The sequence below is a fragment of the Bos grunniens genome, chromosome 18, assembly GCF_055505025.1.
Source record: "Bos grunniens cultivar Pamir isolate PY7600 chromosome 18, Bosgru_T2T1.0, whole genome shotgun sequence".
In the NCBI taxonomy this organism is placed as follows: domain Eukaryota; kingdom Metazoa; phylum Chordata; class Mammalia; order Artiodactyla; family Bovidae; genus Bos; species Bos grunniens.
In genome coordinates this window covers 19,205,983-19,222,313 of record NC_141182.1, presented here as the reverse complement: position 1 = coordinate 19,222,313, position 16,331 = coordinate 19,205,983, and the positions used below count along the sequence as shown (strand labels likewise).

General features: G+C 49.6%; 1 protein-coding gene across 1 annotated transcript; it reads left to right on the top strand.

Annotated features, from left to right (window-relative positions):
• Positions 1-7,135: 7,135 nt before the first annotated feature.
• Positions 7,136-15,939, top strand: SNX20 (sorting nexin 20). The gene is made up of 4 exons (XM_086349488.1): positions 7,136-7,312; positions 10,750-10,888; positions 12,357-12,508; positions 14,045-15,939. Exons 2-4 carry the CDS (start codon positions 10,759-10,761, stop codon positions 14,711-14,713), a joined length of 951 nt encoding a protein of 316 aa, XP_086205614.1. The 5' UTR covers positions 7,136-7,312; positions 10,750-10,758; the 3' UTR covers positions 14,714-15,939.
• The last annotated feature ends 392 nt before the right edge of the window (positions 15,940-16,331 follow it).

Sequence of the window (16,331 nt, the reverse complement as noted above, 5' to 3'; positions counted from 1 at the left end):
ACTTTGTCTCCTACAGACACTTTAAGATAACAGTTATGGCAGGGAGAAAGAGGGGCTAAACCCTGTTTGATTAAAAGATCAAGGGGTCACATATTTCCCATCCCTGGGGCAAAGGAGACACTGCACATGTGCACAAAGGCTCTTTGGGAGTCAAACAGGAGAGGGCACCAGGCTGTAATAGGTGACGTTGCTGCTAAGTCACTAAATCCTGTCTCACTCTTTTGCAACCCCATGGATTGTAACTTGCCAGGCTCCTTTGTCCATGGAAAGTATTTCCCAGGCAAGCATACTGGAGTGGTTTTCCATTTCCTTCTCCAGGGGATCTTCCCAACTCAGGGGTCTAACCTGTGCCTCCTGTGTCTCCTGTATAGGCAGGCAGATTCATTACCACTGAGCCACCAGGGAAGCCCTTTTAATTGGTGATGCTGCTGCTGCTGCTAAGTCACTTCAGTCGTGTCCGACTCTGTGCGACCCCACAGACGGCAGCCCACCAGGCTCCCCCGTCCCTGGGATTCTCCAGGCAAGAACACTGGAGTGGGTTGCCATTTCCTTCTCCAATGCATGCATGCATGCTAAGTCATTTCAGTCATGTCCAACTCTGTGTGACCCCCATGGACAGCAGCCCACCAGGCTCCTCCATCCACGGGATTCTTCAGGCAGGAATACTAGAGTGGGTTGCCAGTTCCTTCTCCATTAATAGGTGATACTCCAACCCTAATCCCCGTAGGCCTCTGGGCTGGAATCCATTTTGGAAAAATGTTGCACACACATGTTGGAAAGGGTCCTAGGGCAGGGCAGGTGTGGAAAAAGAAACCAGATAATTGGCCAGAGATAAGCCAGGACCTGGAAGAACTGCCTTATATAAATGGCTTAACAGTCTGTTCGCTGCACTCTTCCTCATTTCGGGGAACGCCCACACCCTTTCTCTCTGGGGGTACGTATTTCTGCCTTGCTTGTATCTTAACAAATTGTTTCTCTGTGTGCTCTGTCACTTGTTGTGCTTGCCGCTAATAATAAACTTTGCACCTGTTTCTACAGTTTTTGCTTCCTTGAAATATTCTTGCTTTCAAATGGAGGCAACAGCCAGGGAAAATTTGCTTCCAGCCTCTAGCACTTGCTGGGCTGGTGGCTAGGATTCCTGGTTCTCATCCAGGCTCAGTTCAGTTCAGTCGCTCAGTTGTGTCCGACTCTTTTCGACCCCATGAACCGCAGCACGCCACGTCTCCCTGTCCATCACCAACTCCCTGAGTCCACCCAAACCCATGTCTATTGAGTCAGTGATGCCATCCAACCATCTCATCCTCTGTCGTCCCCTTCTCCTCCTGCCCTCAATCTTTCCCAGCATCACGGTCTTTTCAAATGAGTCAGCTCTTCGCATCAGGTGGCCAAAGTATTGGAGTGTCAGCTTCAACATAAGTCCTTCCAATGAACACCCAGGACTGATCTCCTTCAGGGTGGACTGGTTGGATCTCCTTGCAGTCCAAGGCACTCTCAAGAGTCTTCTCCAACACCACACTTCAAAACCATCAATTCTTTGGCACTCAGCTTTCTTTATAGTGCAACTCTCACATCCATACATGACCACTGGAAAAACCATAGCCTTGACTAGACGGACCTTTATTGACAAAGTAATGTCTCTGCTTTTTAATATGCTGTCTAGGTTGGTCATAACTTTTCTTCCAAGGAGTAAGTGTCTTTTAATTTCATGGCTGCAGTCACCATCTGCAGTGATTTTGGAGCCCAAAAAATAAAGTCAGCCACTGTTTCCACTGTTTCCCTATCTATTTGCCATGAAGTGAGGGGACCAGATGCCATGATCTTAGTTTTCTGAATGTTGAGCTTTAAGCCAACTTTTTCACTCTCCTCTTTCACTTTCATCAAGAGGCTCTTTAGTTCCTCTTCACTTTCTGCCATAAGGGTGGTGTCATCTGCATATCTGAGGTTATTGATATTTCTCCCGGCAATCTTGATTCCAGCTTGTGCTTCCTCCAGCCCAACGTTTCTCATGATGTACTCTGCATATAAGTTAAATAAGCAGGGTGACAATATACAGCCTTGACGTACTCCTTTTCCTATTTGGAACCAGTCTGTTGTTCCATGTCCAGTTCTAACTGTTGCTTCCTGACCTGCATACAGGTTTCTCAAGAGGCAGGTCGGGTGGTCTGGTATTACCATCTCTTTCAGAATTTTCCACAGTTTATTGTGAGCCACACAGTCAGAGGCTTTGGCATAGTCAATAAAGCAGAAATAGATGTTTTTCTGGAACTCTCTAGCTTTTTTGATGATCCAGCGGGTGTTGGCAATTTGATCTCTGGTTCCTCTGCCTTTTCTAAGACCAGCTTGAACATCTGGAAGTTCACAGTTCACATATTGCTGAAGCCTGGCTTGGAGAATTTTGAGCATTACTGTACTAATGTGTGAGATGAGTGCAATTGTGTTGTAGTTTGAGCATTCTTTGGCATTGCTGACAGAATGTGGTCCACTGGAGAAGGGAATGGCAAACCACTTCAGTATTCTTGCCTTGAGAACCCCATTAACAGTATGAAAAGGCAAAAAGATAGGATGCTGAAACATGAACTCCCCAGGTCGGTAGGTGCCCAATATGCTACTGGAGATCAGTGGAGCAATAACTCCAGAAAGAATGAAGGGTTGGAGCCAAAGCAAAAACAACACCCATTTGTGGATGGGACTGGTGACAGAAGCAAGGTTCAATGCTGTAAAGAGCAATATTGCATAGGAACCTGGAATGTTAAGTCCATGAATCAAGGCAAATTGGAAGTGGTCAAATAGGAGATGGTAAGAGTGAATGTCGACATTCTAGGAATCAGCGAACTAAGATGGACTGGAATGCGTGAATTTAACTCAGATGACCATTATATCTACTACTGTGGGCAGGAATCCCTTAGAAGAAATGGAGTAGCCACCATAGTCCACAAAAGAGTCCGAAATGCAGTACTCGGATGCGATCTCAAAAACGACAGAATGAACTCTGTTCGTTTCCAAGGCAAACCATTCAATATCACGGTAATCCAAGTCTATGCCCCGACCAGTAATGCTGAAGAAGCTGAAGTTGAACAGTTCTATGAATACCTACAAGACCTTCTAGAACTAACATGCAAAAAAGATGTCCTTTTCATTATAGGGGACTGGAATGCAAAAGTAGGAAGTCAAGAAACACCTGGAGTAACAGGCAAATTTGGCCTTGGAGTGCAGAAAGAAGCAGGGCAAAGGCTAATGGAGTTCTGCCAAGAGAGCACACTGGTCATAGCAAACACCCTCTTCCAACAACACAAGAGAAGACTCTACATATGGACATCACCAGATGGTCAACACCGAAATCAGATTGATTCTGTTCTTTGCAGCCAAAGATGGAGAAGCTCTATACAGTTAGCAAAAACAAGACCGAGAGCTGACTGTGGCTCAGATCATGAACTCCTTATTGCCAAATTCAGACTGAAATTGAAGAAAGTAGGGAAAACCACTAGACCATTCAGGTATGACCTAAATCAAATCCCTCATCCAGGCTCCTCGGGTTCAATTCCCGGTCAAGGAACTAAGATTTTGCTCAGGCCACAGCTCATTACTGCCTCTCTGAGATCAGTGTTTCAGTGTTGGAGTTCCAAGCTTGTCACACACCCAGAGCAGCAGTGAGTAGTAAGTTACAGTATTCAATTATTTGCCTAATGTGGAATGCTTTGGTGCTGAGAGACCGTTAATTTAATCTCACGTTGCAGTTACAGCAACTGACATTCAGAGAGGTCGGTGGCCTGCCCAGGTTTCACAATGAGTCAGGAGTCACAGGCCAATCTCTGCCCACTCATTAATTCATTCACACAATTACTGAGCACCCATTAAGCGACAGACGCTGCAGTGGATACTGGGGACAGAATGCTGACACAGACCAAGTCACTGCAATCAAAGCATTCAAGATGGGCACTAAACAAGTAAGCAAAGCAATGATGGGTCCAGACAGAGGAGTCAAGGAGGGCCGCACAAAGGAGAGACAATGGAGCTGCCCCTGGAGATGAAAAAGAGAAGAGCCCATCATGGAAGGGACCGAGAGCAGGGCATTGCTGGCTAAAGGAATTGCAAGGACAGAGGCTGTGCTGCACGCTTGAGGAACAGAAAGCAGGCCGGGTAGCTGTGTGGAAGTGATGCTGGGGGCGGGGTTGTGAATGAGGTCAAGAAGTGAGCAGCCAGCAGATCACAGAGGGTCCTGGTTTAGGGGGTATGTGGTGGGAGCCCAGTGAAAGGTCCAAGCAGTGTGAATTCTGGGAGAGACACCTAGACTCTGAGATACCAGTGCTTCCCTTCCTGAGTCCCCAGGGCCTCTTGGTGTTCCCTCTTCACTATCTGGTTGCAGAACTGCAGTGGGGGGGTGCCCATTCCTGTCACCACTCCCACCCCCATGACAGTGGGATCTTGTCCGTCTTTGTAGACACACAGATGTCCTCTACCTTGTGGAGCCCTGTCCTTCAGAGAAAAGCCAACCCCTGGCAGATGGCCAGGCATGGCCTTTCTTGGTCACTCTGGTCCAGTTAGGTCCTTCCTATGCAAGTCAGACACCCCTGCATGGCTGGTGGTTTCCAAAGAGCATCCCCCACCCCAGAAGAGGAAGCAGTGATGGCTTCTACACACTCATTCCCCACAATTGCTGGTTGCTGTGTGAGAGGCTCACAGTGCTGCAGAGAAGGGCTCAGAATCTACCCTGGCATTTCAAAGATCCCAGGCCTAGGACTGGACTCAGAGAGGAGAAGAGATGGAGTTCCAGCCTCGTTCTGTACAGAGCCTGCGTCACCATGACACACCAGGCATTCTCTGCAGCAGTGCGAGGTGCAGGTGAGGGGGATACGGCCCCGCACCCAAGGGGCTCGCCAGCTAGCAGGCCAGAGGCACACTACTGATGACCCAACTCCTGAGACCCTGCCACATGTGGATACTCTTTGTATAACAGCGATGGCCCTGCAGAGCAGTTTATTTCAATAAACAAGGCCCGTAGGTGAACATGAGGGGGAAAAAAACACAATGGACCTCCTACCTCACACCACACACACAAAATCTACTTGCTCTGAGGGTATTAAACAGCACTAAATGCGAAAGGCGAACTAGAAATGTTTGTAGAATAACAAAAATTGCTCGTGTTTGTATATTACTTGCTAGGTACCAGCAATGTCCTAAGTGCTTTGTGCATCTTAAGTCATCTTAAGCTTCATAGTTGTTGCAGAAATAACCATAAAGAACAATAAAGTAGCAATGTCCATGGTCTGTTCAAGTCCGTTGCTTGAACAATATCCAAGATATGGCATTGAAAGAAAAGATTGATATGGTTGAATGCTTTAAAGTTGACAACTTCTATTTCTCAAGGGACCTCATTATAGAGAGTACAAACGCAAACCATAGGATGGGAAAGGATACCGAGACGCACATGTACCTAATCATCACATAAAAAATATCAGGGACCATGAGGAAAATAATCCAATCAAAAAAATGAGCAACGGACTTGAACAGGCCTTTCACCAAAGACAATAGAAAGATGGCAAATTAGCCAATGAAAAGATGCTCACGCTCACCAGTCATTAAGGGAAATGCAACTTAAAACCATGATGAGATACCACTGCAAACCCACTGGAATGACTGGAAAAAAAAACCCAAAAAACTGACCATACTAAGTGTACGTGAGGATGTGAAACTTCTAGAACATTCCTACACTGCTGGTGTGACTGCAGAATGACACAACCACTCAGGAAAAAGGTTTGGTATAACTGAGTACAGTTGAAGCCATTTATACTCTGAGACCCAGTAACTTCAATTTAGATAAACCTGCACTTGGATGAATGTGCAAGGATATTCCCAGTGGCCCTGATCATGATGGCCCAAACCAGCAACCACCCAAATGTGCATCTATAGAAAAAAAAAAAAAAGGATAAATACTGAGGTATTCAAATAATGTAGCAATATAGCAGGGAAAATGAAAAAAAAAATCTTTAGCTAAACACACACAGACTGATGAATCTTATCCATAGAAATCCTGAATGAAAGAAACAAGGCCTATGAACAGTATAAACCAAAGCCTATAAACAGTATGTGTGGTTCAGTTTTTAACTCAAAAAATTAGTAAAAGTTGTCTGAGCTTCTCTGTTGGCTCGGTGATAAAGAATCCGCTGCCAATGCAGGGGATACAGGTTTGATCCTTAGCCTGGGAAGATCCCACACGCTGCAGAGCAACAAAGCCTGTGCGCCACAAATGTTGAGCCTGTGCTCTAGAGCCTGGAAACCACAGCTACTGAAGCCTGTGCACCCTAGAGCCGGTGCTCTGCAGCAGAGAAACCACGGCAGTGAGAAGCCCGAGCAGCAGTGAAAACCAAGCACAGTTAATAAATAAATAAAGTGAGTAAAATGAAACTTTATTATTTGGGGATCTGTTAGTAGGTGATAAATTACAAAGAAAGCAAGGAACTTACCCCCATCAGAATCAGGACTGGGGAGGGGGAGGAAGAGACACATGGTGGACTTAGAGGGTGCGGGAGGTGCTGGGAAGCCTTTATTTTTTTTGTCTGGCCCCAGCCCCCTGCCCTCTGGCCACAGCACTGTGGCTATAAATCACACCACTGCCCAGAGGTTTGGCCTCCCTGGTACTTTCCATCGGACATGTGGGATGCATCATCTGCCAGAGACAGGCACTCTGAATCTAACCCCCCACGCCCTTCATCTGGCCCTGCTCCGCATCCCACCAGCTCTCTGCTCCAAACCTCAGCTTCCCTATCTGTCCATGAAGCAGGATGGCCCCCACCATGCCTAGCTCACTAGGGTAGGATGTGCTGTGCTAAGTCGCTTCAGTTGTGTCCAACTCTGTGGGGCAACCCCATGGAGTGCAACCCGCCAGGTTCCTCTGTCCATGGGACTGTCCAGGCAAGAATACTGGAGTGGCTTGCCATTTCCTTCTCCACTAGGGTAGGATAATGAACATTAAAGAGCTTTTGTCCAAATGCTAGAGGTTGTTGAGGACCCTGAGGGTCTGCCAAGCTGCTGCAAGCCTGTGGGAACTGAGATGCAGGCCCACCGCTCCCTCCCAGATCCTGCCCACAGGGGCAGCTCAGTCTATCAGCCGAGTTCATTACCTACCGTCTCTTATCAGCCAATCAGCTAGGGCGACCGGGAGCGGGTCACACAGCCTATTTCCTGTTTTCATACGGGGAACTTAGCAGAGCGGCAGCCACTGACCTGCTCAGCCCGAGTTTGGAATGGAGAGCTGAAGGGGGCCGTGTGACACCTCTCCAGGACCCCTGGACACGCACAGGACCAGAAGCCTCAGGTCAGTGTCTGATCCCAAGCTCAGCGGGCCTCTGCCCACTTGTGACCTGAGCCCCTTCCCCCTGTGACCAGCCCTCGGTACCTCTTGGGGGAAGGGTGGGAGGGAGTAGGGCTGGTGACAGATACACAGGGCTCCCCTCAGATATGAGGGACTCCCCTTAGCATACTGGAGCAACTCCTCGACCCTCCATCGCCTCAATTCCTTTTGAAGTGCCAGGCGCCTCTGCACCCCTTCTTGAGCCTGGGGAATATGCCACCACACCTGTGTTTCTCAAAACAGTGGTGCCAGGGGAACTGGCTCTTTGTCTCAGTACAGCCCTCGGATCTGGATCAAAATTCAGAATCCAGGGCGCACCCCAGAACCTATAGATGGGACTCTCTGACGTTGGGAACAGGAAGTCTGCTTTTTTACAAGCGTTTGACACCTCCACCCCCATCCCCACCCCCGAGGAAGTTGTGATTGTGATGGACGCTCACATTCATGAGTGTGCCCGTCCAAGGTCCAGGATCTGCTGCTTCCTGGGTCAGACCACGGTGCTTTGCTCTGCTGGCCTCTCACCCCTGACGGAAGACCTGCAGGCCCTCAGAGAGGTAGCGTGGACTTTGAAGGGGGCCCTGTGTGCCCATCAGCATCAGAAGACCCGGCCTGGAGGGCAGTCCTTGGAGGGAGAAGCAGGCTCAGGGTACATGGGAGGGAAGGAGCAGGGAGACCGCTCCTGGAAGCTGCATGGTAGAGGGGCTGGGACTCTGCTGTCCGCTGGGCCACAGACAGGCCCCCAAGCCAAGAGCACCAACACTTGTCATATTTTATTGTAAAGTCTAGACATCTTTGCTCTGTGGGGTGGGGAGACGGGAGGGAAGGGCCCACAGAACCCCACGTACAGCTGTCCCCCAAAGAGCTTCTGGAGTGACAGGACTGCTTTCCCCACCTTGCAGATGAGGAGACTGAGGGCTAGAGCCTCCGTGGATGCAGCCCTTGCCACTTTCCGGTCTCAGCCCATCCCATAAAAGGAAACATCCAGGAGTTGGCTTTGGCTGCTGAATTTGATTTTTACTCTAAGCCCTGTGTTCATGCTCAGCTTTCCCAGGTCTTTTGTGGAATGCCCCACGAAGGTCATCATTCCTGGGGTCTCACAGGGTCTGTGGGCAAACAGAGCTTCTGACCTGGCACCAGCTGCCTGATCAAGACAACAGAGCTAGATCAGGGACCACTGAGGCCAGTTCTCTTCGCCATCACCCATTTTACAGATGAGCTAACTGAAGCAGGTGCATAGGAGTGCCCACAGGAATCACTGAGCCCCTCAGAGTCCTGGCTACCAAAAGTCCCTTAGACAAGAGAGCATGTGGACCATCTGCTATCTTGCCTGGGCACCTACCAGACTGTAGAGAACCTGTTCCTTGCCATCTATCATCTTGTCAGCAAGACAGGGTTGGTAGTCACAGCTCTCAGATGGGGAAACTGAGACTTGCAGTTAAATAACTTGCCTACGGATCCACAGTTGGTCAAGACTCCTTAAGGGGAAAAAACTATAAGGTACTTGAGCACGTGCAGCCCTGGGTCAACCATGTGCTGCTCTGTGCTCCAGTTTCCTGTCTGTTTAGGGTGAGGCTGGATGGAGGGTTCTAGAGAGCTACCCACTGGACACAAGCACAGACCTCCCTGGAGAACGCCCGAGGGTTAAGGGACATCGAGCACGTTAAGGGATCCAAGCGTGTTAAGAAGGAGATGAAGCCATCTGCACCCTTCTGTTTGGAATTTCTGTGCCTAAGTGGTACCCCAGCTACTCCATCTGAGCCGATGTTTTAACTGTCCCCTTTTCTAATTCGTCTCAAACATTTTAAATTCTATTCCAACTTACACGTTAAATCAGAGTCATTTATTTCTCAAATATTTCCCAGAGCATCTATCACATGTCAGACACTAAGAGAGCCCATTATATGGTGCCTGGGACCTGCACAGCCCTGAGCTAAAGCTTTGCATGGTATGCCCGACTTAGCCCTCACACCAGCCTCATGAAGATTATTATGCCCCTTTCATAGGTGGCTGAGGCCCAGAAAAGTTAAATAGCTTCCAGGCACCAGCTCATCTTGCTCACTTACCTGGGTCCCAGACAAGAGTCATGCATAAACTAAACCCAAGGTCTCCCGCTGCCCACCCTCCCCTGAGTACCAGGGAGAGGATTCTGACGGCAGACCCGCCTGCGTTGGTGTCCTGCCCACCATTTACCAGCTCTTGATCCTGGCAACTCTTAAGTCTCAGTTCCTTAATCATAGCATGGAGATGAGAAACTCCTGCTATGCACAGATTCAGATGAAGTGAGAGAGTGGGTACTGAATGCAGGGTGTGACGCCTGCATGTTACAAGCATGAGGCTTTGCTGGTTGGGCACACTTACTAACTACATGACCTCAGACCAAACCTCAGTTTCCTCATCTGTTACTGAAGTCATGACAAGATTATTTTGTGTTGCGTTAGTTGCTCAGTCGTGTCCGACTCTTTGCGACCCTATAGACTGTAGCCCACCAGGCTCCTCTGTCCATGGGATTCTCCAGGCAAGAATATTGGAGTAGGTAGTCATTCCCTTTGGAGAAGGCAATGGCACTCCACTCCAATACTCTTGCCTGGAAAATCCCATGGATGGAGGAGGCCTGGTAGGCTGCAGTCCATGGGGTCGCTAAGAGTCAGATATGACTGGGTGACTTCACTTTCATTTTCACTTTCATGCATTGGAAAAGGAAATGGCAACCCACTCCAGTGTTCTTGTCTGGAGAATCCCAGGGACGGCGGAGCCTGGTGGGCTGCCATCTATGGGGTCGCACAGAGTCGGACATGACTGAAGCAACTTAGCCGCAGTCGTTCCCTTCTCCAGGGGATCTTCCCAGGGATCGAACCTGGGTCTCCTGCATTACAGGCAGATTCTTTACCGTCAGAGCCACTAGGGAAGCCCTGTGACAGATTAGTGTGGGTATTAAACCACATAGTGGATGTGAAGAGCCTGCGTGTATATGAAGTAGGTATAACAAGTTGTTAGTAAATGTTTGCTTAAAGATAGAGAGAGAGAGAAGGGAAGGATATATGCCAGTCTCCCTGTTTTGGACACAGATTTCATTTGAACATGTAACATAATATGATATTGGCACATTTTTCTGGACAAGCCAGTGTCTTTCTCCTGATTTGTCATCAAAGCCATTACCTTTGCTTGAAATCACGTCATTTAAAATTCAGAGTAACTTGATAGTATAAGGACCCTAAAAATAAGAGAAGGTTCTGCTCAGCCTTGAACTGATCAGTCCAGGAAAGGGCCTGACCTAGGTTTAGCACCTGTCAGGTGGTCAGAGGGCTAGGTGGGCAGTGGAGGGCTCAGAAGTGGCACCCCAATACCCACAAGTATCCACAACAGGAGCAGGCACTCACTGTTCTCTCTTGTTTTCCTGGCAGCCTTGGAGCATGGCAAGTCACAGGCATCCTGGGAGCCCTGGGTGGACAGGACCCATATGCCAGGACATGGCAGGTACCACGCCGAAAGCATCAGCTCCCCGCCCAGACCTCCCACGTCCAGGACCTGAGGACCACTTAGGTGAGCTTGAAGCTTGGGGCTTGGTGGAGGGCATAGACATTTGAAGACATTTGAAATTCAAATGTGGGTACTTCAGTGGAGGCTACAAGAAACAGGGAAGCTCACATAACTTGGGTTATCACAAAGTACACACTGAGACAAGGATTTGGTGCAAGTGGTTTATCCAGGAGGTTGGCAGGGGAGTGGGGAGGTGAGGAAGGGAATAGGAAACCAGTACATGGTGTGGATGAAAAGATGACCACTGTGGGTGACTCCCAACGGGGGTCATCTGGGAGACCATATGGAGCACACCTCAGAGCTGTCCCACCCAGAGGCAAGGAGGCCAGGCTGCTGTCCACTGGCCCCATCCTTCATCCCCAAGGGATGCTCCACAACACACTGCAATGGCCGGAGGAAGCCCTCAGGGGGACGTCCTAAGTGCTTCCAATAGCCCATGCAGTGTTCCTGACTAGTGAGTACCAAGGGGGCGTGGCCGGGCACTGACAGTGTCTGCTATAGCGCCACCTCCTGGAGGAAACGTCTGCCATATTCATGCAACCCTTCAGGACATGCCCAGTGAACGCCCGCTCTATTCCTGGCCTTGTGCAGGCATGGGGAAATAGGATCAGTCAAAAACCTCGCTGGCCTTCAAGTTTAGTAAGGAAACAGATCTGTAGAAAACAATTTAAGATGCCCCGGAAAAGGCTACATGGACAAGGTGGGAGGCTCTTATTCTAACAGCAAAGGGCCACTGAAGACAGCAAAGGGCCACTGAAGCAATATGTGGGCTGGGTCTTGAAAGACAGAGTTTGGAAAAGGGCTCCTGGGACACATGCCCCTTAAAATAAAATGCACAGTGACCTGTGCTTTTAGTGGGGAGGAAGGATCCCGGTCTTTCCCAAGAGTCTCAGGATGGCTGAGATCTAAGTGAGATCTAAGACACACTGTTATTTCCCAGGCAGGGGAAGAGGATGGCATTTGCGGCAGAAGAATTGGCATGTGCAAGAAAAAGCAGGGAGTGTGGGAAATGAGATGAGAGAGGAGGGAGGGGTCAGCTAAGCAGAGCCTGGAGCCAGGCAGCCTCGCAGCTCCCCGCGCCATCTGCTGGGGTGCGTTCAGCAGGCTGGCGGGGACCACGGCGTCAGCCAGGGCTGTGGGGAGGACAGAAACCAACCAGTCACATCCCTGCTGGATTTGGAGCATGGGGTCTCGTGATGGCTAGAAGTGGACGATAGACCACAAACACACTGCATTTCCCAGCAAGAAGCCACCTGGGAGGATGGGCCATTTCAGGTTGTCCGTGGTAGGGTGAATTCAGGCGGATTGGGTGCAGGAGGCTGGCTGATGCCAGACTTGGGATGAGGGAGGGGGATATTCACAGCGCTTCTGGACTCCCTCTGCTCATCCCAGACAGACCCGGTCTCCTCCCCCAGTCCTTGCCCCTAAAGCGCATCAAGCTGTACTAGTCCTTAAGTGCTTGTGCTTCCAGAGGCCCAGGGCAGCCCGAGCTCCAACTCCAGCATGACCACGCGGGAGCTGCAGGAGTACTGGCGGGCCCAGAAATGTTGCTGGAAGCACGTCAAACTGCTCTTCGAGATCGCCTCCGCCCGCATCGAGGAGAGGAAAGTCTCCAAGTTTGTGGTAAGCAGAGATCAGAGAGCCATGGCTCACCTTCACGGCCTCCTTCCTGGCATTGGGCAAGGCTGGTGGGGCCTTAGTCTCCCAGTCCATGAAATGGATCCACACACTTTAACTCACAAAGCTCTTTGGGCAAAAACCAGTCCAACAGTGAGATTTCCCACTCAGCACTGTGAGGATAGGAGGAGTTATAGTCCCTTATTCTAACAAGCAAATGGCCCAGTTTAAATCCTGTGTTACCTGCTATTATTGTCTGTGTCCCTTCTTCATTGTTTTTGAGATCCTTGTATAATTTTTATTATTATGTACCTAATTTTTTTTTCTGTAAAGTGGATCACTTTCTAAAATGAACAGATTTATTTCCAAGGGAGATACCTTACATGGAAAACCAGCATAAGAAAAGGTCAATATTAAAGTAAATAGAAAGAAAGCTCAGGGCTGTCATTAAATTTTAGCTGGTTACCATGGTTAGTGGAAAGCTAGGCTTGAGGCTGATTTCTTTGTTAAAGGGCTTTCCTGGTGGCTCAGATGGTAAAGAATCCACTTGTAAGATGGGACACCTGGGTTTGATCCCTGGGTTGAGAAGATCCCCTGGAGGAGAGCATGGCAACCCACTCCAGTATTCCGGCCTGGAGAGTTCCATGGATAGAGGTGCCCTGTGGACTACACTCATGGGGTCACAAAGAATCAGACACGACTGAGTGACTAAATAACTTTTTACTTTCTCTGTTAAAATGGAATCTCAGCCTATGTCAGACAAGAAGTTAATGACAATGGGAGAGCCACACAAACCTTTCTTTGCCCCACCCTCCCCACTCCTTGCAAGGGGCTGGAGTAATAATAATAGCTGAAGCAGTGCTGACTGCACGCATGGCTTCAGTGCATCAACTCATTTAATCCTCGCCCAGTGAGGCAGGCCAGGTCACTATCCTATTTCATGGATGAGAAAACTGAGGCTCAGAGAGGTTCAAGTGCCCACCTGAAACCACACAGCTAGCCTGTGGTGGGCTGGAATCATTACCCAAACAGTCTGTGCCTTCATTGGCATCCTCTTGAAAGAGAAGAGAAAAGAATAGTTTCCTTACTATATAATATCACTGCCTACGATCACCCATTTCCAGGTTGATCCATATAATATCACTGCCAGTATATTACCTAAAACCATCTCCGAGGAGTTCCACACTTGGAAAACACCGATGGTATTCATCCAAGCTTCCCAGTTCAGTTTTGACCCTGTAACACCAAAGAGCCTCGCTGCGCCGGCAAGTTCTTTTGTGGACTTTCAACCCCGGGATGCCTTCCCCACCTCATCCCCCTCCGTCGCTTTGTTATTCTCCGGTTGACTTCTTGTCATTCATGATTCGCTTTTACTGGCTCAGCCAATTTAAAACAGAATCTCAGATAACGATCACCCATTTCCAGGGCAGGCTTTCAGGGCATCATCATTATTTCATTTCCTGGGCTCTGGGGCTCTCCTCGGCCATTGCAAACCCGCGGTGAGGCTGTTGTCAAAGGCGTGCTCCCTCCCTCTCTCCGCAGATGTACCAGATCGTGGTCATCCAGACCGGGAGCTTTGACAGCAATAAAGCCGTCCTGGAAAGGCGTTATTCCGACTTCGAGACGCTCCAGAAGAAACTCCTAAAGACTTTCCGGGAAGAGATCGAAGACGTGGTCTTCCCCAAGAAGCACCTGATAGGGAACTTCACCGAGGAGATGATCTCGGAACGAAAGCTGGCCCTCAAGGAGTACCTCAGCGTGCTCTACGCCATCCGCTGCGTGCGCCGCTCGCGCGAGTTCATCGATTTCCTCACGCGGCCCGAGCTCAAGGAGGCCTTCGGCTGTCTGCGCGCCGGCCAGTACACCAAGGCCCTGGACATCCTGATGCGCGTGGTGCCGCTGCAGGAGAAGCTCACAGCGCACTGCCCCGCGCTGCTGGTGCCCGCCCTGTGCGCCATGCTGGTGTGCCACCGCGACTTGGACAGGCCCGCCGAGGCCTTCGCGGTCGGGGAGCGGGCCCTGCAGTGCCTGCAGGCCCGCGAGGGCCACCGCTACTACGCCCCGCTGCTGGACGCCATGGCCCGCCTGGCCTACCTGCTGGGCAAGGACTTCGTGTCCCTGCAGAAGAGGCTGGAGGAGAGCCAGCTCCGGAAGCCCGCCCTCCGGGGCTTCACCCTGAAGGAACTGACGGTCCAGGAGTACCTGTCCTGAGCCGCCTGCTGGGGAAGCTGGAGAAGGGGGCTCGCCATTGCTCAGGGGCTCACTGGGGTTGGTTTTGAGCGGGTCGAGCCACTTGGGGCTCTAGCTTGTGGCCGTGACTTTAACAGGCCCCTCTTCTGCTCCTGTGTTGCCCCCCACCCCCAGTCTGCTGTGTTGAACCGAGATGCTCCCGGGTGTCCTTGAAAGCCTCTGCGTGTGTCCGTGTCCTCTTGATGCCAGGTCCATCTGGCCCATCTGGCCCCATCCAGATCCATCTCAAAACCACAAACCCAGCTGCAGAAACACTGGAGAGTCATATCTGCCTTGCTGGGGGGTTTCTGTAGGCCACTGGAGGACAGGTTTAGGCTGCCCATCACAGACAAAGCTTAATCCGTTTCCTCACAGACCTCTCTCCTTAGGTGTCCAGAGTATCTTCTCTTTGCTCCTCCCTCCTTGACCTGGCTTGCAAATATTCCCACTGACTATCCTAAGTGTTCTAGCTCTTCTGTCTTAGGTTTCAGCCCAATTCAGCAAAACAAAAGATCAGCTACTGCTCCTCAAGGCTTTGTCCCCAGGATGGGCTGTATGTCAACAATTGGAAGGCTGGAGGGTCCTGATCTAGAACCAGCAATCACCACCTTGGGGTGGGTTTTTCATTTGTAAGGCAGCTGTCCTTTGAATGGCCTTTCTGGATTATGTAGAAATAGCCCTGCAGGGAGGCAGGACTCTGGGTAGAAGAGATTGAATGCTCAACACCTCCCCATTTGAGGGACAATGGATTGGGGTCCCCAGATGAAGTGGATTCCAGACCAATAACTGGGTTCAGCACAGGTCCAGGAGTTAGTGATACAAGCTGGTTTGGATCTTGTATGTCCATCAGATTAGTAGTCCCTGAAGACCTAAACCATGTAACTGAGTTTATCAGGGTATACTAAAGAGGCTGTAATTTGGGAATCTTAGTGTGGGGCACCACTGGCCTGAGCCAGGATCTGGCTCAGCCAAGAACAACGGACAAGCATTCACTGAACTGCACTGAAGGTATTCAACAGCGACACCATGTGGCGGCAGCTGGAGTGGCCCCACCAGGCTCCTTCCTGGAGGTTAGATACAGACTGACACAGATAAAGCCTTCAAGTATCTCAATTTACTCCAGGAGAAAGATGTTTTAAGTGGAAGAGATTGGATGTCTTGGAAATCTTGACATGTGGAAAATTAAAGTATAAATGGAAAAATAAAAAGAGCTGCAATTCTTTTGTAATGGTAAAAAAGATTATACAGATTTTACAAGTTCTTCATCAAATATAAAAAGCTATCAACTGTTAGACGTAACAAATATTCACTAAGAAAGAAAAAAAATGCCCAATATGGGGAGTTTATTAGGAGTTTCCAACAAAAAGCTGGGAGAGCAAAGAGTTAGCTCTCAATGTAACGGTCCACGTGGAATAAACCTGCTTCCTAGAAAGGAACATTGAGGAAAGGCGTGAGTCAAATATTGCATTGAGAGACAGTGGGGCATCTAGGATTTGAACAGCAAGCTGGTACTCACCCAGTTGTGGAATCTAAATACACACAACGTGGTCCAAAATCCTCAAGCAAGGAAGTCATGGTAAAGAGCTTCTCAGCAGATTTT